The sequence below is a fragment of the Artemia sp. Qi Xiang Cuo genome, unplaced genomic scaffold, assembly GCF_049724085.1.
Source record: "Artemia sp. Qi Xiang Cuo unplaced genomic scaffold, ASM4972408v1 HiC_scaffold_3296, whole genome shotgun sequence".
Taxonomy (NCBI): Eukaryota; Metazoa; Arthropoda; class Branchiopoda; order Anostraca; family Artemiidae; genus Artemia; species Artemia sp. Qi Xiang Cuo.
This window is the reverse complement of record NW_028300688.1, coordinates 16,791-39,915: the sequence shown is the minus strand read 5'-3', so window position 1 is coordinate 39,915 and position 23,125 is coordinate 16,791. Positions and strand designations below refer to the sequence as shown.

Sequence of the window (23,125 nt, the reverse complement as noted above, 5' to 3'; positions counted from 1 at the left end):
AAAACAATAAAACTAACAATCGCAACAATTGTATTTTATCAATATTGGTGGTAGTTTTATTTATTTTTAGTTTATTTTTAGCTTTAATCCTTCCTCTTTTGTGCTGAAGACGCCTCGTTTCCATACAGGAGAAATATCCGCGTCGTTTTAGTTTTTATCTTTTGTCTCTAATGGCCGCAGTCTCGTTTTTTTTTTATATCTTTGTTGTTCTTTGTCATGGCTGGGTAATTAAAATACAAAATTCCACATTTTCGCAGAAAGGAGTTTGAAATTTCTATGAAAGTGTTCTCTGATATGCTGAATCTGATGGCGTGATTATCATTATGATTCTATGACTTTTAAGGGATATTCCCCCTTTTCTCGAAAATAAGAGAAAATTTCTCAGGCTCGTAATTTTTGATGGGTAAGACTTGATGAAACTTGTATATTTAAAATAAGCATAAAAATCTGAATCTTTTTATGTATAAAAAGGGATGATTTTTATGACTTATATTTATTTTCTTCAAACATTTTTTTAGCGGCGAATATGCGAAAAATACCTACAGTCTTGACTATTTAGGGTTTTTTTTTTTTTTGTGTTCTTATTATGTCGAACCTGAATACAGAGGGTCGTTTTAATACAAAGCCATCACAACATGAAAACTATATAAAATAGGTCCAACACCCTTATATTCATTTTCTTCAAATATTTTTTTTTTTTGCGGCGAAAAAATACCTACAGTCTTGAATTTTTACGTTTTTTTTTTGGTTTCCTTATTACGTCAAACCTAAATACAGAGGGTCGTTTCAATACAAAGCCATCACAGCGTGAAAACTTCATAAAATAGGTCCAACAACCCAGTGGCTACTACATTTTATATTAGATATTAGAAACCATTTAATTATATTTTTTTATCGGTAGAGGTCCTCTTTGCAACAATCGGGAAGGATTTCTCGTAAAACCCATACCCCCCCCCCTGCGTACAGGTATATCTACATCTACCATGTGTATAATGAAAAGGAGAAAAAAGTAAAAAAGACAAAAATAGGAAGTAAAAAAGAAAAGAGGAAAGGAGAAAAGAAGAAAGTAAAAAGGAAACCCAGATTAAGACAACATTAAAAAGTAAACCCAAATTAAAAAAAAACTCCATATGTAAAGGGATTTCTCCTCATATCCCATACCCCCCCCCCTGTGTACAGGTACATCTACATCTATCATGTGCATAATGGAAATGAGAAAAAAAGTAAAAAAGGAGAAAAGCTGGAAGTAAAAGGAAAAATAGAAAGTAAACACAAATTAATACACCCAAGAAAAGAATAAAGGAGAAAAGAAGAAAGTAAAGAAAGGAAAATTAGAAAGGAAACCCAAATTAAGACGCGCAAAAAAATAAATTGTCGTTAATCTGTTCTTACGCAAAAAGTCCCCCACGGCTGGTGAACCATGATATGGCTATTAGGCGTAGAATAGCTGTGGCCTTTGGCCCCCATAGCTGCAAGTAAACGTTTGCAGCTGCTACTAAATTTTATATTAAACTTGTGCAAAATTTTATTCCGGTAAGAATGATCCCCTTAAAGGTAAAATGTGGTTCAATTCTGCTTTCTAGGGTTCTAATGAAAGAATCTATAATATGTTTAGGACTTGTTCAGGAGATGAAGTATGCCAGATTACCAAAAGTTATCCTTGTTGACCAACCGAAAAACAGTACTGGGTAAACAACTAACGCATCTCAAGTTTGCATTAGATAAAAATACAGAATAAATGAAAATACCTATTTATGAATATCCAGATAGGGCTTGGTGACGTATTCATCATTACTACTTGCGCAATTATAACTCTGCTTACGTCTTCATTAATCTAGAAAAACATAATTCTTTCACTGAGAAACAGCAGTGCAAACAGGGTTAGTATTTGTTAAATGATCAATATGCTAAATGATTAGGTTGCCAAGCATGTTGTTGTTTAAATAACACAACAAATAACAAAGTATGACAAAAATATGATACTTTAGAAATAAATTTGGGCTTTATATTTGCACATTAAAGGGGGAGGGAGATAAAGTATAGTGGGTCTAGATGCCTAATATGTTTGGTGCAATTATTCTGCATGTTATGTAGTAAGAACCGTTTTCTAACTTCACATTGTCTAATACTTTACCCCCAACCCCTTAATGTGCAAAAATATTGCCCAAATTATATATTTTCCATCTATTGTGTAACTTCACTTTGTCTTGTCTCACGCTAAGCTAAAAGTAACTAACAAAACAACCGGCTCTCTTACTGGGCAGTATGTTGAATTAGCGTCATTATCAATAAGTTTCAGCCAGTCTTTTAGTTCATTTTGCAGTTTCCACGCTTACCTGTGTTTTTTTTTTAATTTGCCCACGTTCCCGTATCTAGTTTTTGACATTAACGATAATACAAGATTCGGGAAAATTCCATCTGTCTTCATTGACGTGTTCCTGAATCTGGCAATGGAAGTTGTCAATAAAGACTAAAATTTACAGATTTTGAGTTTTTTTTTTTTTTTTTTTTTTTAAGCAAAATGAGCCCAGTTTGTGCTGAATTTTTTTGACATACGTTTATTTAATTAGGATTGAGCATCAGAAGAACAAAATTAGAAAAATATTAGGTAGGGCATAGATCATACAAGTACCAATAACTGTATATAATTGGTTATTATTATTTACTTTTTTTTATTGTTTACTATTATTCACATAATTATCACTATTATTATTTAGTAAATCGTTATTTATTCCATAGTAAATCATTACTTACTATGAACAGATCACGTGTTTCAAGCCTAACAATAAAACCACTAGACATTTTTTTAATTGTTTTGTATTTGTTCTATGTTAATTTTTTGGTTCAATGTTTGCAATTATCTAATAGCTGTCAGTCTGGATTATTCTATGGATATATTTTTTGGCTTTCTGCCACTTTCTTTTAAACGCAAAAACAAAATTAGGAAGGGGGGCTAAACCACCTAAAAACGCAGTGTCTGGTTATTCTGTGGATGTTTTGTTTGCTTTTGACCGCTATCCTTTAGCGCCGGGGAATCTCATGATAATAACACCCATTCGAGTGCAGGTCGTTCAGTAAAATAATTTATCGAAAATTCCCTTTCCTTGTTCATACCCTAAGCATGAACCAAACTATTTTGAACCAAACTATTTACGTCTATTTCTGCTCTATTTATTTTTTCGTAAAATTTTAACAATCAGCCCTCTAATTAATAAGCAAAAAGGCCCACAAGAAACAGCAACTTCAAAATCGCTACAAAATTTGGGACTCAAAGTTGTACTAGCGTTGTATCTAAATTTAATTTCGAACATCGAAATCAGGCTTGGTCTGGAAGATGGAAGAACTATCTGGTACTAACGATTATTCAATATTTGCTGATAGAAAATGACACGTTAGTCAGGTTTTATCAACTCTTGCTTTAGGTTACATTAAATAAGATTCCTTAGAAAAGTATGTTATTTAAATTAAATAGAAAATTTTTTCGTCTTCTTTTTGTTCGTCGTGCTTTCCCTCTAGCTGCGCAATTTTGCATGCACGGGAATTTTGTAGGGAATATGCCTAGAACTATAGGTGTAAATTCAGTACATTTTAATTTTAATGTCACTCTTTAATTTCATTTGAAACAAAAATAAAACTTTTGTTTCTTTAATTTTTCCTGCAAAAAAATTGAAAGACGGTTAAACTCTCAAACGCTAGGAGGGTTAATATTTGCAAGATGTATATTTGCATGAATATTTTTACACAATACAAGATGAATATTTGCAAGATGTATAGGTCTTCTTAATAATATTCAAAGGCGAGAATAAGTGGAGGAAGTAGGAGGATCTTTTTCTAGAACAAATGTTTCAAAATACTTACGAATCCATTTAAATAAATGACACGGGTCTCATGTAATTTTTGTGCAATTATGTCAAATTTAAACTCTGGCTGCCCATTGGATCCGTGCCCTCCGTGTAATGGGAACTTTCCTAAAAAAATTTTTTAGTTGAAATATTCAAGAAAAATTGCGGACGGATTGTTTTGGGTATGCGGGTGACTGACCACATTTTAAACAGTAGGCTGTACGAAAAATGCGGTTCCATCCTGCTTTCTAAGGCTATAATGAGAGAAAGGTTGAGATGGCTTGGGCAAGTTCTAGGAATGAATGATGACAGATTGCCGAAGATTGTCCCTTTTTGACCAATTCTCAAGAGCTAAATAGAAAGCAGGTTATCTGCAGTTATGGTAGGAAGATGTAAAAAGGGAGGTTTTCAATACATTAAGATAGAAGGGGAGCGTGCGTAGCTGTGTTGGCCTCTGGTACCTTGGTACTGAGGCGAGTTGTTAGTAGTAGAAAAACCATGATGATTATTTGTACTCAAGTATCACCAGTGGGATAATATTGGGATTAAATATATATGTTTTTCTTTTTTACCAAAATGTAAGGTAAATAGACAGATGTGCATAGACAGATGAGTGCAGAAGGCCTGATAAATCTGAATAATTTGTAATGTGAACGATTTAAAAGCAGTGGGCTATGGATGTAGTTTACTGAAATTGATGAAATAAAGGTAAACTTCTATCTGATTCTACTTGGTTTTGCCAAAGGAAACCTTTTGGGTTTGCCTCCATCTGAGTTAAATTCGTCAACCACATACCGCTTCGTATTCAGGACTCTTTCAGACACGGAGGCTCTGTCTGACGGAAGTAGTGTTCCTGAGAGTGAAAAACCCCTCTCTACGTCAGCACTGCTGTTTAATAATGTCAACAAAGCCTTTACAAGCGTCAACAAAAGCGTATACTTTTACCCACCAAAAGCGTCCGTCATAGAGATGATTTGATGCAAGAACGGGTTGATACGTAATGGCGATGGTTCTACTGAGGTCTCGTCTTGCAGCAATATCCAATCACTTCGAACATTGTCAATGCTTACTCCTAACGAGGTCTCTCAAGTAAGCACAACTATATCTGACAGACTTCTACTCTTTTCCTTTTGTGGGATCCAGTCACCTATGCGCTTCAAGAAGGCTATTAGAAGACCTGGGGCACTTCTTGATCAAGTGTTTGGCAGCTGATTTAAAATGTCTCGCGTTCTTCAACGGAACCCGTGTCTTTCTGCTAAGATGAGGTTCTGAACATCTAAAACAAGCTCAACCTGATCACCTACAATAGTGTTCTGCAAATATCTGTCCAATTTCTCAAGGAAAATGGTAGACACTTCATCAGTAGACATAAGAATGTCAGATTCCAGAAGTCTTGCCAAAACAGTGAGAAGCAAGTCTTTCAGCTCGGCATGAAGAGCGTGCACAAGGGGTTCGTGCTTCTGAAACGCTGCTATGAATTTCGTAAAAAGCTCGGATACATGGATTCGAATTCTGCAGACATATCTTTCCTTTATAGGTTGGTTACAATCTTGAGGTGCTTTGCTGACGACGCGACATTCTTCAAATGTCTTTTCAATGGCAGAACTCAACGTCTGTCATCTTGTTGGGATGTTCTGAATAGAGCTATTATATAGAAAGCCTCCCCTTTTCCGGCATTCTCTAAAAACATGTTTTTATTGTTTTAAGTGTACTTTTCACTATATTCACTTCTTCAATGCACATTTCAGAAAAGCAACAAATCTTAAAAAACAAAATGAACTTGTGATTATGCCGAGGACAGGCAAAATTTCTAATCTCAGAATTAAGAGTTACACCCATGGTACTCTCCTCTTCTCAGTCAACCAGCTATTCGTTTATTAACTAATCATTCGAGGAGAAAAGTATAGAATTTTTAAAATTGGAATACAAGTCAATTTGGACAAATTCATGCTGGTACGGTTCATTTCATTAAGCTACTACAGCAACTACAGCAACAACCTTTTCCTTGATCCCCCACTCAGTGGCAATTTTCATAATTTTATCTTAATTTATCTGTGACGGATAGCTCCTTTTCCTTTACAGAATTTTTCAGACTGAGAAAATTCACCCTGTTTGATCGGCTAGTTCAGCTTTGACAACATTCAAAATCCGAACTTTTCATTCTCAGTTGGTAATAATTCACACGTATCTGACTCAGGAGTCGGAAGTGAATTCTTGCGAAAAAGATAACAGGGTAAGATATAAGATAAGGATAAATAAAATCAATTATAGATGAAAGAATTCAAACCTACAAAGAATCTCGAAGATGTATCCTGAAAATTTGTAGAATTTTCATGTGGTGGTTTTTCTGCGGGGAATATAGGGGGGTAGAGACCCCTAAAAAATATCGGTTTCGATAATACGTTTCGATATTCAATATCGATATTTGGTCCAATATATTGGTATTTTAATATCGATATCAAATATAGCCCAACACAAGTTGGTGGTGCTCCTATGAAAAGCAAAAATATCGATATATCGTTTAATCAAATCGATATAGTCTATGATACAAAGAGACTTATTAATTAAAAGAAAAACCATATGATTCACGTAAAATTTATAAGTATATTTCAAGAGAGTAAGGAGCGAACGTATCGTTTTTATATCTATGACGCATGGAATATTACAAAAGAAATATAGCTAAGTATAAAATACGAGTGTAATTGCTCTATTTACAAAAGGCGTGCAACAACAAAAATAAGAACGAGTCAAAATGGAAGCAAAGAAGAAACAAATATCATGTTGGAAGAACAACACCGTCAAAATCTTCGACACCAACATATGCAAGAAACAATATATGCAAGCCCTACTTATGCCGTGTGCCTGGCTTCGAAATCGGCTACATAGTTTTTTTTTTCTTTAACTGGGATATTGGCATTTCTGGCCAATTAAACGATCTAAAAAGGTCACAACTTTAAGGAAGAATTTTTTATTTTTCCGAAGGTGGTTGTATCAAACCTATGATGACGCCATGACATCAAGAACAGGCTCAGATTGTTTGCGGTTAGAAGACAAGTGACAATGAGAATCCATATATATATATATATATATAAACAAAAAATCGCGAAGAAAGGAAACGAGGACAATTAACAGCCAGTGAAAAAATTGATAAACTATGCAAATATTTCGGTCAAGACCTCCGATTGACCGTCCTCAGTGCATAATAAAACTGATAAAAATGTAAAAACCAAACCTTAAAATAAAAACACCAAACTAAAATTGGACGACCCTTTCCTAGTAACGGTGAAAGGGTAACTGAATAAAAAACACAAGTCTAAATGGCATTTCAGAATTTCATTTTGCGTAAAGCACTTTTAAAGGCTGATCACTTTCCAGTTTGATTGTTATCGGAGACTCATTCGATTGCACAATATAACTTTGTGGATGTATGTAAAAACGATCAGAATTAATAATTTTGTCATAAATGGGACTTAGAAAAATTTCTCCAGTGTCTCTATTGAGAGCTACCTTTTGGTGAATGTGCTTTTCTATTTCAACTGCCTCCCTGAAAACTTGCGTGAGACCTTTAACGGGGGCAACGATAGAGGCTTCGTCAAACAAAATGAAATGGTGTGGATTCTCGTACACATGTTGCGCCAAGGCGGAATCAAAAACCTCAGGCCTTTGGCGTAACCTCATTGCCTTGTCGATTGAGGACTTGTGCTCAGATAGCCCCTCCCCCAATTGCTGTTGGGTTCTACCAACATAAAAACAGCCACAAGAACAAGGAATTCTATAAACACCACTACCCAGAATGGGGCTGGTTTTATCTTTGCCGTTGTTAAAAAAGTTCTGTGTAATATTTGAATTTTTAAAGGCGACGCTAAGTTTATGTTTTTTAAGGATTCTTTTCAATTTGTCACTCAATTTTGGAATGTAGGGTAGAACAGTGAAGAGTTTCTTATCATCCACCAATGGGACGGTATCTGTTGGGGCTTGTGGACCTGATGCACTCCCCTCTGCCTTTTTTCGTCTTCTGTCTATAATGGTCTCAAGTAATTTTATAGGGTAGCCATTGCAAAATAAAATGTCCTTAATATAGTTCAATTCTGAGTCTATGTGAGGCTCTGAGCATATTCTTATTACTCGGTCAACCAAAGAAATTCTTTTTATGCAGGGAGAGTGGTTGGAGGAAAAATGCAAATACCTATCGTTATGCGTAGGCTTTCTATAAATGGAAAATTCAAGGCCAGGAGACTTATTGAAAATTAAAACATCTAGGAAAGGAAGTTTGTGGTTATGTTCTAGTTCGATAGTGAACTGAAGGTTAGAGTCCAAAGTGTTTAGATGAGTTAAGAAGGAGTTAAGTGACTCTCCTCCATGCTCCCACAGAGAAATAACATCATCGACAAACCTACCCCAGAAACGGTGTTTCATCGGAAAACTTTCCAGAGCAGAGATTTCAATTAATTCCATATAAAAAGTTGCCAAAAAAGGTGAAAGACTTGTACCCATGGGTAAACCCCTAATTTGGGTAAAAAATTGATTATTATATCGGAAATATGAGGAGGAACTATTGCAAAGACGGACGAGACGCATAATAGTTTCTATATCCAGTGTTTTGTAGTCTATTTGATCAATATTATCTTCTAAAGTCCTTTGAAGAGCTAGTTCACATTTTTAATGTCGCAAGACGTATACATAGAAATGGCATCGAAACTGTCCAAAATTGTATCTTTTTTTATTTCAATTTCTTTTAATTTTTCAACAAGGTGAACTGATTTTCTTATGTATGAAGTTTGTGTTTGCATAAGTTTGTGTATATATATATATATATATATATATATATATATATATATATATATATATATATATGTATATATACATATATATATATGTTTATAAAGCTATAAGTTGAACTCCCTGGAACTGGATAATTGAATTTGTATGTAGCAATTTGCATATGGTTTTTCACATGACCAGACTCGTATCAGGAATCGCGTATATTGTCCTGATTCTTGAAACGATTCCACTGTGAAATGTTTTGGTTAAAAAAAAAATTAACATTTTTTTTCAAATAAAGCTATCATTTAAGCCCTATGACACTGGACAATCATATTTACATGCATGAATTTACATACAGTAGAATGCTTAATTCGCTGCTTTAGTATAAAACAGTTCAGTGGAGATATAAGAGGATGAGCGCTATTGCTAAAAAAACCCAACTCGTTTCCTATTAAATATACAAAAATTCGTACACATATTTCGTTTTTAAATGAAAGAAAAACCAATTAAAAAGTTTTTTTTCGGCAGTTTGCCTACTTATTTTAAGCTTAAAGGTAGCATCATTTTATCTCATAAATTGTATTTACTTAATTAAAAATATTTCCAGGGCTCATAGAAATAAGAATATTTATCAGAATTTAACTAAATCATTTTTTTCAAGAATGTATATATTTAATTAAAGGTTTAGCGTTACATAAATAGGTTTGAGCATACCAATAAATAACACTATTATAAGCATTTGTTATAAGAAATATATCGAGACCATATCAGAAAACACTTACAAACAAAAAACCCAACTAGTTTCCTATTGAATATCAAAAATTATTGTATTTTTTAACTTCAGTTTATGAAGAATTTTAGCAAATAGAATCCATTTCTATTTAAAGAAGAAAAACAAAGAAAACGGGAAAACGATGCTCGCTTGCCTAGCTTGATTTGTCGCATCCAGGATGACACATCGCCAGAGATTGTCGTTTTCGTCCCTCCATCTAGGGCCGAATGAAAAGCAGTTCGGGTTGAAAAGATGTCGTAAGAAGAGATTTAGATAATCTGGAACTTCTTGGAAGGGTGTAAAAAGGGAGGCTTTTAATAAATTGCAATCAAGTCGGAGCATGTGCAGCTGTGTTTACCTCGGGCGGCTTGGGGCCTGAGTGAATTATTAGTAGTTAAACTAGTACCACTACTAATTTACCAGCCTTAGGCTATCAGAAATGAAATTTGGAAACGTTAAAGAGGACTGTGCTATAAGTATTACAGCTTCTAGAAGTTATCTAAGGCCGCATAATCTTTTCAACATTAGGTTATTTAAATTTTGTCCCAGTAACATAGATTGATAAAAACGGATTTTGAACAAGGAGCTTCTCCTTTGAGTATTGTCAGGCGTCATGGAACATACTCTATGACACGCTGATTTCACGTGGAAAGTAAAAAAATTTGCATCGTCTGCAATTAATTCAGTCATTTATCACTAAGCAACTAATCATTATATATATAATAAAAAAAAAAAAAAAAAAAACTACTGCGAGACTGCAGACTCAAAACCGAAACATTTAAAAAATATTGTATGGGTCTATCTCTCCTGGGACACCCTTTCTTTCATTCTTGGTATGACAGCATAATATAGAAGAAATTGATATACTTAGAATTCATATTTATTAAGCAGAATAGCTGTTAGCAAGTACAAGTACGTCAGGATAAACAACCAACAGCTCAAAAGCCATTTTCAAAGGAGGTAGGTAAGGTACATGAAATAAAAATTTTAATGTAACAAACACACAAAAGAAAATTTTCACAGCAAGGGATTTTCCCAAACGTTCAGCGTCGATGACACCTTCAAATTTCTTAAAAATTATCGCCTCATAATTAGCGGTCACCCCCTTAACAATGCCATGAAATTTCTTTTCTTGAATCATGACGTCACAGCTATTCAATACGGCTGGAACCGCACCGCTGAAAATCTTTGCTGCAGATTGACTATTCTGAACAAGCAGCTTATCGCCAGAAGGCTTTATGCTGTGAATAGCTTCATGGCCAGGGACTTTATTAATAGCATGAGCCCATAACATATGAGCAATATAGTCTTCTGGCTAGTTCAAAATCTGTCACAACTTACCCTGAAAGGTCGAACTTAATAATGTGAGATGTCATTGTGTTATTGCTTTATCAGCCTATTGACAATCTACATGATCATTCTGTGTTTTGGTTAAGTTCAGCATCTGCCAAAATATTCCTTGAAAGCTTCACCTTAATACCCTTATCTTTTTGCAGCTTCTGTAGTTGTTTTGGGAAGCAACAGATTGGTAATTCTAGATTTTAGGAAAAACTTCAAACTTATCAAATTTCTTTGGATTACGAGGAAACACTTACAAAAATTCGATACTGCCCTAGTCCATTTCATAATTCTGACAGACACAGTGGAAATGACCTCCAAACCGTTCTAAGTGCTAAAAAAAAAACCAGCAAAAACTAAAACAAGCTTTCGAAGTGGACGCTAACAAAATACTTTTCTTCTCCTTTGTTAGCCTTCATTTCGAAAAGTTAGTTTGTTTTTCTCTTTTTTTTTGTTATTTAGGACGGCTCGGCGGTATAGCCAGTACGGTCTTAGAACGTATCTAAGATTTCTTTTTTTTCTCTCGGGACTTTTGTTAACGATACTAACATTCAAATAGGCATCTACCGAAAAAAATTGAAAAAAATATAATTAGAATAGTTGAAACTTAATGGATCTTTAAACACTTGTTAATGATGCTAAATTCAAATTGACAACAACCCAAGTTAAAATAATGAAACTTAAAACAACAAAAGCATCTTAGGCAGCAGTCAAAGTATCTTTGGGTGGTTTTGAATAGTCCGTAGCACGTCTATCACCTATAAGCAGTAGTATTCAGTACTACCGCCTATAGCCGTATTCAGTATTGATTCAGACTTCGTTATGTTAACACCAAATTTTTTTTCGGATATAACCCTGCTAAAGCTGTGAAATTTCCCTGTGGACTTCCTTTTTGATTTTTTTTTTCGTCGAATTAGTTCAACATTTGGATTAGATTAAGTCGTTTGATATAAGGAACATTTAGTGTTATTTTTTTCGAATTGCGTAGTATAAGGAAAAAGCCGCACAGTATTGCCACGACTGTTACAGTTCAATATGTCAGAAAACGGCGAAATAAATTTGGCCGTATTATCTCCGAATAGCATCGGAAAACTTACGGTACCTATTCTGGGCGTTCTTCTCGAAAAACATGGACTCAGCAATCAGCAGCCTTACCTATAAGAAAATCGAAATATATTTTCTTGTGATTATTATCTCTTCTAATCAGCAGTTGTACCAAACCAATTCTGCTCAAGTCATCCTCAGGGCTATACTGTGGTGTTTATCCTCCCCATAGTATAGTGCAGACGGTTTGATATCATCTATTTTTCCTTCTTGTTTTTAGTTTTATTTTTGTGTTTTATAGCTTTTTCCAATAGGCAATGATTAGAAGTCCTCCAAAAAAAAGTCCCGCCAGATCCCAAATCAAATTCCAGTGAAAGTGTCATAGTGAAAGATACCCATCTTGGCTGGTGAAGCATCCTATCTCAAAATTCTAATGATAGCTCCAATTCGGAGAATAAGACAATGATAAGTGTAGGGGCTAATGTAACCATAAACGATGATAATGGGTTTCAAGAGGTCCTCTCTAGAAGTTCTAAAAAAAGTAAAAAAACCTCCCCAATTAAAAGCATTTCCCCTCTCCCTGCCCAAGATTCTCCTTCCAAAAACTTAGTAAATTACTTTAAAATTACTCCTACTACCCCCTTTGAAATAAAAATGATCACTGCAATAAGAGTTGCAATTTTTAAATTGCTAAAATCAATGTTCTCTCTTAACATTAACCGTGATGGATCTCTCCTAATAGCTGTAGAAGATCAGAAATCAGCAGATACAATAATTAACCTAAAATCCCTTCTGAATACCCCAATTATTTCATATAATTGGAAACCAAAACAATCACCAACAACAATAGTAGTTTATAATGGTCCCCCAGAGATATCTACTCAGGAGTTAAAAGAAGCGCTCTCAGATAGGGCTGGAAACATAATCCCAATTGAGGATGTTACCCAGCTTGGAAAACCTAACTCTAATGGCCTAAAAACTAGTAGATCTTTCTTATTCACACTAAAGGATAAAATTGATATCCCAGAAAAATTATTCCTATTTGGGCAAATCAAACCACACAAGGAATACAAACCTAAGCCTATTCAGTGTCAGAAGTGTTTCAAATTGGGACACACGACAAACAAATGCAATACAATTCTCGAAGAGTGTAGTAACTGTAATTCATTCCACCCTAAGGCGCTGACAACGGGCAGCAACACTTAGCCTACGTGCATCAATTGGAAAGGCCCGCATGAATCTACAAATAAATCATTATGTCCTGCATGGAATAAAAGAGCTCTAACACTCCGAATATCAACAGAGAAGGCCATCCCATACCCCTTTGCAGCAATGGAAGCAAATGCTGCCCAACAATACCAAATAAAGCCTGTAATGAAACCAACCAAAACCCCCAAGTCAAATGCCCCCAATGCATCAAGCACCCCATATAAAACACCATCTGCTAAGCCCCCTAGCTCAAATCCCTATCAGAAGGAATCACCAAGCCAACAAGCCTCCTTTTCCGGTGAGATGAGGCCAGCCTGGCCCTCCCTCCCAAGAAGAAACAAACCAGATACACTACCAGGAATCAATCCCTTAACGAACAAACAGGATGCACTACCAAAAATGCAATCCCCAAATATATGCTTATTCATTCTAAACTGTAATGCAGTTCAGGCCATGAACATACATCAACTACAGAAAGCAAAAATTATTGCAGAATTGGCAAAAATCTACATCCCAAAGGATATACTCATTCAAGAAAAAAAAGATCTTGCTTTACTTTTAACAAAGCTGAACATTGATACACGGTCATATGAAGAATAAATCCACAACACAACCTTTATCAATACTCCAATGGAATGTAAGATCACTGAAAGACAATAAGCTAAATGAACTAATATCATTTATGAATAATAATTCCATTAATATTGCTTGCTTCCAGGAAACTCATTTAACCCAAAATCAACAAATTAAGTCTCTGGAATATACTATCCAGGGAAAGGATAGATCTTCAGAGAGAAAAGGAGGTAGGGTAGCTTTATTAGTTAATAATAATATAAAATTTTGTGGCATCAATTTTCCAGATTTTGAAAATGATGTTCATGTAATTGGTATAAGTCTTTGGCTGAATAATTTAAAAACCTACATAATAAGCTTTTATAACCCTAATGGCAAAACTATAGATGCCAAGGATTTCTTTAATTATATAAATAATTCTAATATGTTAAAAAATATCATTATTTGTGGTGATTTCAATGCCCACAGCCTTTTGCGGGGGAATAAACCAGCAAATAAAGCTGGTAAATATATTGAGCATATGACTTCAAATAAAAATGAATTAGCTGTTGCTACCCCTCTAAACCTGAATACATATTTCAACCCCAAAAGTGGCAAATTCTCCACAATTGACCTACAAATTGTGTCTTTAAATTTTTTGAACAAAATTTACATAAATAAAATTGATAGTCTATGTACAGACCACTTTGCTATAGTTTGCTCCCTAAATGAACCTGCTGAAACTTCATTTCATACCTCCAAATATATCAACACTAAAGCAAATTGGTCTATTTTCCAAAATAAGCTAAATGATGAAATTACAAGTTTCCCCCAAAGTTCATTCATTTCTAACACAACAGTTGACACACATGCTGAAGCGTTGACATCTTTACTAATAAATACAGCTAATCATGCTATCCCCAGGACAACACCTAAGAAAAAATTCCCTAAACAAATTCCTAAAGCATGGTGGACAGATGAGTGCCTAAATAAATGGAGGATAAAAAAGGCAGCTAGGACAGAATTCATAAAAAAACCAACACCTACTACATATTTAAAAAAATTACAAGCAGAATCTAATCTAAAAAGGACTATAATAGATGCTAAATATAAATACTGGAATAATTTTGCAAATAATCTCCAGAGAAACGCATGAGCCAATTATACATAAAGTCATAAGCCACATATATGGGAAAAAGACTTCTCCCAACCCACTCCTGTATGAGCTTATACATAATAATACCCATTATGACAATGATAATGAAAAGGCTGACCTATTTGCAACTCTTTTGTTAATAAGCTAACATCAAATAATCAAAGCAAACTGTCCACAATTCCTATGAACCCTAGCTACCAACCACGCCCAGTATCCGAGTACATAACTAATCCATTTTCAATCCAGGAATTGAATAATTGAATACATCATATTAGGTCCAAAACTAGCAGCAGCTCTGACAATATACACCCTACATGGATAAAGAATCTCACACCTTCATACAAACAAGAACTTCTAAATTGTTATAATCACGCTTGGGCATCTTCTAGGTTCCCCAATATATGGAAATGTTCGTCCCTCCTACCAATCCTAAAGAAAAATAAACCAAAAGATAACCCTGAGTCTTATAGGCCCATAATGATTACACCTGTGATGGGGAAAATAATGGAGAAAATGATTTATCACAGACTCCTCTGGTTTGTTGAGAAAAATAACATGATCCCACACACGCAAACTAGATTCAGGAAATACCACTCCTCAACAGATGCTTTCATTTTGCTAACAAATGCAATAAATGAATCTTTCTCAAATAATAATATCCTAGTAGCAGCTTTCCTAGATTTTGAAGGAGCATAAGACAATGTGAACCACCAAATCTTTTTAATAAACTTGTAAACATTGGAGTACCTCCTAAGCTAATATCGTTTATTAAATCCTTCATATAAGTACGAAGTTTCATTGTTTGTGTTGGTTAAGCCTCTTCACCCCAAAAGACAATATCCAAAGGCCTAGCTCAGGGAGCAGTCCTCAGTTGCCTCCTATTTGCCCTATATCTCTGGGACATGAACCTACCCCACACGAATCTACAATATGCTGATGATCTGGTGCTATGGTCATCTGGCAACACCTTCCAGATAGCACAGTCAAATCTGCAAAAGTCACTTTTCCAGTTTGAAAAATTCTCTCAACATTCAGATTTACCCATTGCACCCACCAAGTCAAAAATAATCAAATTTCACCGGAAGCGAAACCATGTTAATGCAAAACTAACACTAAATAAAACAACATCCAGAAGATAATAATATAAATTACATAGGTCTCATCCTTGACCAAAAACTTAATTTCCACCTCCACATTTCAAACACAATAAAAAAATGTTATAGAAAAGAAAATATACTAAAAAGACTTCTTTCCACACCCTGGGGTTGTAAGGAGAAAAACTTACTCCAGTTTTATAAATCACATATAAGACCCCATATTGACTATGGGCTCATTGTCTATGGTGCATGTGCAAAGACCCAGATGCAAAAAATTGAAACAACACAAAATGATATAATACGTCTCATATTTGGTCTTAGGAAACCCACCAGCACCAAGTTTCTGCTCATGGAGAGTAGATTAACAACAATAAGGGAGAGACGTAGCTTTCTCTTGATAAAACATCTTACAAAAATTGAATCAAATAGCTCACACACATTACATAATTGGTTAAGAAATCCAGCCATGTATAGAGGTATTGCAGATGAGTATGCCAATATTCAAAAGAAGTTCCCTGTACCAGCAAAGTCTATTGCACCTACTTTCACCCACTCCCCTACATGGAATTGGTCATTTCCAATAATAAAAACTGAATTTTCAAAATGGAATAAAGATTTATCCCCAATTGCTTTTGTCCAGAAAAAATTTGCAGAACTTAATACAATTACCTATAAAAATCACTTCCAAATATTTGTTGATGGGTCAAAAATGAATGAGAAGGTTGCAAGTGGTGATTTCCTTCCTCACCTTAAAATTGCAATGGGCGAGATTATTTAATAATTTATCTATAATGTCTGCTGAGTTAAATGCCATAATCATGGCATTAGAACACCTTAAGCAAAACCAACCTTTGATTGAAAATTTAAATAATATTATAATCTATTCCGACTCTTTATCAAGCCTTGAGTTGCTGGCCTCAGCTCCTCAATATAAGTTGGACATTGACACTTATCATTGTCACAGTATTATTGATAATCTTGCTTCAAGTGGCATAAAAACTTACTTTCAGTACATTCCTAGCCACTCTGGCATAAGTGGTAATCATCAGGTTGATGAAATAGCAAAAAATGCTATAAATATTGACCAGCCAAGTGGGAGACCAATCCAAGTTAGAGACACTTACCGATGGAGGATATCAGATATTAATTTTAATAAGATTAATCCTATCCTTTCCCCCTTTCCCAATAAGTATCTTTCTAAAATTTATCATAGAATTCGTTCTGGAACAAATGGACTAAATTTCCTTGCATTCTCATATAAGATTTCTAATTCAAGTGGTTCAATTCCCCTGTCCCCTCTTTGCAGGCATTGTAATATGAATAATGAAACAATTGACCATTGCCTATTTGAATGTAATATGCTGACGTCTGCACAACATACCTTGCTTTCTAAACTGTTAAAATACTTTAAAGACCACAAAATCCCACTATCAGCCAAGAGCCTAGCCAACTATACTTGCAAACAGAGCATAGAAATCGACATCTATCATCTTATATTTGAACTACTAGAGACGAAAGATCTTCTGAAAGATATCTGAATGTATATAAGAAATATGAGTCAATCAAGCCAGTAGCTCTGTAGTCCACAGAGTGAATCAAAAGGAAAAGGGCTAAGTAGTTTTACTGAAAAGCCCGCTTGCTGTGAAATAGACGAAGAATAATGGACTAGATACGTCCGGGAAAAAAGCAGACCTTGAAGCACGAGTGAAATTATTGGCTGCCAAGCTACAAACGGATGGTGACGATGGGAGAGGGCAGGCAACTCTTCCTCCTAGAAATGTGACGGATAAAGAATTATTTTTATCCCCTAAATCTACCCGGAAAGAACCTGCAGCTAAGATAATTCTCGAACCGATGCTTTTAGACGACGGAGGCGACTGCTCTACAGATCAAGATTTTGCTCAGGTAGAGTTGATGCAGCTCCGCCTTGCTATGGCCGTAAAAGACAAATTCATTCAGCTTCAACAAAAGCAAATAGATCTATTGCTAAATCTTGCGGTAACTGAGCTGAAAGATGATGCTGCCAACCAGCTTTAACAACAAATCGTTTCTAAACAAAGTCGCTCATAGTTCCACTAGTCGACCACACACAGAGCAGAAACAGAAAAGGACGATTTGCAAATATTTTGGTCATGGAAAATGCAACAAAAGTAAAGCTTCTACTTATGTTCATCTTTGCAAGTTTTATGCAGCTAATAAGTGCAAGAGTCAGAACTGCAAGTCTGATCATCCGAAACCTGTGCGAGCACGGTTCGTTACACCAGTGCCCTAACAAACATAAATGCAACTTTGTCCACACCACGAAACAAGAACTGTCTCCAAAGCAGCAACCGGCAAGGTCTCCAAATACCAACCATCCTAGGCGTTTCCCATTGAATAATCATAGAAGACCGGTTTCTAACGAGAGAGGTATTTCCCCTTTATATTTAATGTGCCCAAGCCAAAATGCTGTTCCTTCTTTCTTCCTAGGTAACAGTCAAGATGTTCAGCACAGCCCGATTTTCGTTCCCTACGGGAATATGGCAAACCACTGGCCACATTTTGGAGTCCCTGGAGCCCCCACGCCTGTTGTTCCAACAAGTTCTAATAATTTGGGAAACTTCTAGCATTTTTCGGCAATCTACCCCAGGTAGATAAAAAGAAAGAAATAGCTCTAGTTCCTCCGACCTCCCCTCTTTTCTCCTTGTTAATGCCCAGTCTCTATGCAACAAAGTGACGGAACTTTCGACAAGACTAAATGACAATAGAATTGATATTTGCTGCATAACAGAGACGTGGTCTGCCAATGAGTTTAACACCCAGATAAGTAACTATAATTTTCTCATCAAGAGTAGGCGAAACAAGGAAGGTGCTGTCGTCACACGTGGAGGAGGAGTAGGTATGTATATTCGAAACGATATACCGCATTAGATATATGAAGGCTCTCAGAATACCAACTACGAGCTGTTGTGGGTAATATTGAGACCAAAAATTCTTCCCCGTAAGTTTTACTCGATCGTAGTTGGTGTACTCTATTTTCTGCTGCAGTCGAGTTACAGGCGGGAGCTCATAGCCCATCTACAAGCATGTTTGGATGAGATTAAACTGAGACACCCAAACAGTTCTGTGGTTCTTATGGGTGACTTCAACGACCTACTACCCATCTGGATTGAACGTTCGCTAGGCTTGAAGCAAGTTGTTTGTGAAAAGACAACTCAAAAGTCTGTCACTGATCTCATCTTCACAGATATTTCCGATTTCTATAGTGATCCAGTGACGTTGCCGAGTCCTTGATAAAAGTACACACTTCTGTGTGCACTGGTGTCCCAGGGAGGAAAAGAGAATAGGAACCAAGCAAATTTTTTCAAGCCAGCCTCAGACTGAGTCTGGAAAAGAGCTATTCGCAAAATGGGTTATTTCGAAAAACTGGAAAAGTTTGTACAAAAACTGCAATGTCAACAACATGTATAGAATATTTTCCACTGAATTACGGATAGCTTATGATGTGTATTTTCCAGAGAAAACAGTCACAGTAAACTCAGCTGACAAGCCCTGGGTTAACTCGCGCCTGAAAACGCTGATACGCAGACAAACGCAACAGGCTCCATAAAAAGGAGAAGATAGGTGAAGCTTCCAAGCTGAGAAATCAAGTGGTCTATGAATGTAGATTGGCTGAGAAATCATACGGTTCAAAAATGAACGAGCTCATGACCACAAATCCAGCCAGTTACTGTAAAGGGATACGGCTTCTCACTGGCTCCTCTATAAGGCAAAGTGTAAGCATATACAAATAATCTGGGAATAAGCTCGATGCAACCGCTATTAATAAGTATTTTGCTAGTATTTGCAGAAGCAATCCACCAATTTACAATGTTCCCCCTCTTGGCTTTTCCATCTGAAATACCTGTGATTTTCCCTCACAAAGTTGCGAGGGTTCTTGAGAGACTTGACCCCAATAAGGCAACTTACCCTGGAGACATTCCAGCAACCCTGTACAAAGAAAACGCAGCCTTTCTAGCTGAACCTCTGACTGCCTTTTTAAACCAATGTATTTTGAGTGGTACTTTTCCGGATAATTTAAAAAAAAATTAGTTGTAACACCAATACCTAAAGTTTCTAATCCAAAAGGGGTGAGTGACCTACGACCTATATCTTTGACCCCTATTGTATCTAAAGTTTTCAAACATTTTCTAAAGAAATGGTTACTAGAAGATTTCTGTGATAAAATAGATCCCTGTCAGTATGCGTTAAAACAAGATGTAGGACTCAATGCAGATTTAGCATTACATACAGTAAAGACTGAAGTACTTACCATCTGCACTTTTTGACTTCTTTTCAGGAGGTATATCCTGAGGTTTTTCCTCAGCTTTCTTTTTTTCAGGTTTGGTTTCAGCCTCAGCCTTAAAAAAATTAATAAAATAAATTATATAAATAAATGGTACTTGTATGATACAACCCCTACCTAATATTCTTCTAATATCTTTACGCTCAATCCTAATGAAACATACCAAAGTATGACAAAAATATAATACTTTTGAAACAAATTTGGGCTACTTATTGGCACATTTGGGGGGGGGGAGGGGGGTAAAATGTAGCGGGTCTGCATGCCTAATATGTTAGGTACAATTATTCTGCATATTATGAAGTAAGAAATGCTTTCTAACTTAACAGTGTCCTAATAATTTCCCCCTCCCCCTAATGTGCAAACATATAGCCCAAATTATATATTTTTGTTCTATTCTGTCATATCTCTTTGTCGTGTCTCACGTCTCACGCTAGGCAGAAAGAAAAAAAACAGTTCTATAATGCGTCAATGAATGAACAACTTGACCGGTAAGGGGATATATTATACAAGTACCAGATAAATAATAAAATAATGAAAAAATGGGCTAGAATGCATCTTGTTTATATCCTGAGGGTTTTCCTTGGCTTTCTTTTTTTCAGGTTTGGTTTAAGCCTCAGCCTTAAAATAAATAAAATAAGTTATATAATAATTATATAAATAAATAATACAATTATGAAAAACGGGATCTTGTTTACAGAATGATGACTTCTGCATAAGATTAATTCCAACGTTAATACCCCGCTCTTAGCACTTTTGGCTATCATTCTTAAAGATACCACTACTACTACTAACAGCACATTGCCGCACCAAGCCGCTTGAGGCCAGTACAGCATATCACGCTCCTCCGCCACTCCAATCTGTTCAAATATTTACTCTTTACTTTCTCCCATGAAGTTCCAACTTCCTTTAAATCCTTTTTTATGACCTATTTCCATCCCTTTCTGCCTTTCGTTTGGTTCCGGCTGGATGGCAAAAATGCATAATTGGCTACTCGCCATTGGCAAGTAGCCAATGGAGGTAAATTCACAAACAGGTAATGTAGTGTAGAAATTACACCACAGGCTTAAAAAGCCGCGCTTGAACAACTTAGTTAAAAGTTCTAGTGCTGTTTTTAAAAACACAAGAAAATTAATAAGAGATCAGGCAAGTATAAGAACAAAAAAATACAAATTACATCCTTGGTTTTAAGACGTCATAAACACATTAGCACTAAATTAGTAAAGTGACACATGTCTCTCATGTGTCTTTTCCGTATCATTTTTGGCATCATCTCATAATTTTAGACGTAATACCTTATATTAGGTATTTTTTTCCAAGATCATAATGCCTTTCTATGACGAAAAAATAAACATTCAAATGGGGATAAGTCCATTTATTTAGACAGTAAAAACAGATACAAAAGTCTGGATATTTCAATTACATATATAGCTGCTGATGGCAATTGCTGTATATGTGGTCGAAATATGCAGACTTTTGTATATGTTTTCACTGTCTAATAAATAGACTTATCCCCATTTGATGTTTATTTGTTAATCGCATAATCTAAAAAAAAATGGCTATTGAAAACAGAAAAAGGACACGTTGGGTCGCAAATTAGGTTATAGTGCTCTTTTTAAGGACCAAAACTATTTGGACAACAGAAAAGTTTATTAACCGCACAATATGGAGTACTTTACAAAATAGGCTTCAACATATCCTAATTGACTGACTCAGTAGAAAATGATACCTCCCATATTTTTTTTTGTCCTCATCGCATAACACGAATATTCCTGGAAAGTTGAGAGAAGGTTCATTCGATCATATATTAAAAGTTACGCTACCTTTTTACAGACTGAAACCATCCAACAACAGGTAAGGTTAGAAACAAGTAAAAGAGCAGGCTTCAAGTCCTCGGATTAAACACGTCATAAACGCATCAGCGTTAACGTAGTAGAGAGATATGTCTCCTATATGTATTTTTGCAGGCTCATAATTTAGAACGAATATTCAAGTCTCTTTATTTTGGTCTATTATTGGCAGCTTCTACCAACTTCTACAACCCCTGCTTTTTCTATTATTAGCCACTCCTAAAGCATTTCAAGTTTTATCAGTTATTTTCTTCTCCATCCAGTTTTATTTAAAAATTGGAGCGTGCAGAAGGACCTATTGCCAAAAGTCAGCACCATGGCACCAGCACCATGGTGCAATGTTGAGCTTGAGGTTGGACCTTACACAACAACTTCAATTATGAAGTTGAACCTTACACAACCATATATATCTTAAAAATTCTTTACTTAATTTTTTTTTCATTATTATAATAACTTCATAAGTTTATTAATCCATATTCACAAACAAATAAATAAATTAAACAACACTTTCGCACTGGAGAAAACCTATGAAGGTTTGTGATTGCGCAAAAGTCCATGAAACTACTTACCTATTAACTGGACGATTTACTTAAACCTCAACTATTTAATTAAAACTATTATGAATAAACCAAAAATAAAAAACTATAACCTATATATATGAAAAAAGATAAAAAATAAATAACTGAATTAAAAATAATAATAGATAAATAAAATATAAAAGTAAAATGATAGTAACAAATCTAGTCTCCATCAGTCTTCAATGCTCAAATCCCCCTTCCCACCCCCACCCTGCACTACCAACCCCACCTTAGCCCCTGCCTACCCTTACCTCTCCAGCTCCTCTTCCTCCCATACCCAACCTATCAGCAATAATAAATTTTACAAAGTATCCCCAAAAAATAATCCTTGGTATTTTCGATAAAACTCAAGCAAATATTTCTGTTGCATGACCAAAAACCGTCTTCAGCGAAATAAAAAAATAAATATAAACAAACAAAGAAACCAAATGAAACTATATATATATATTATAATATTATAATGAAAACTATATTATAATGAAAACTATAAATATAAACCACAATTAAAAGAGAGTCAGCCAGATGGAAATCTCTTGAGTTCCATTTTAGTTTCTTTTGTTTTAAAAAGTACTTATTCTAAACTTTTTTTCTTTTTTTTTTGA

The 23,125-nt window shown here is 35.2% G+C and overlaps 1 protein-coding gene across 1 annotated transcript in view; it reads right to left on the bottom strand.

The window, feature by feature from the left end:
• The window catches only part of LOC148938436 (uncharacterized), a gene marked incomplete at its 5' end in the record, with an annotated part of 36,938 nt that overhangs the window by 10,892 nt on the left and 2,921 nt on the right, over positions 1-23,125 (bottom strand). Inside the window, 3 exons of the mRNA XM_089107792.1 lie at positions 1,749-1,834; positions 3,859-3,968; positions 20,066-20,153. Coding sequence (XP_088963918.1) covers positions 1,749-1,834; positions 3,859-3,968; positions 20,066-20,153 — 284 coding nt within the window. The remainder of the gene's footprint in view (positions 1-1,748; positions 1,835-3,858; positions 3,969-20,065; positions 20,154-23,125) is intronic.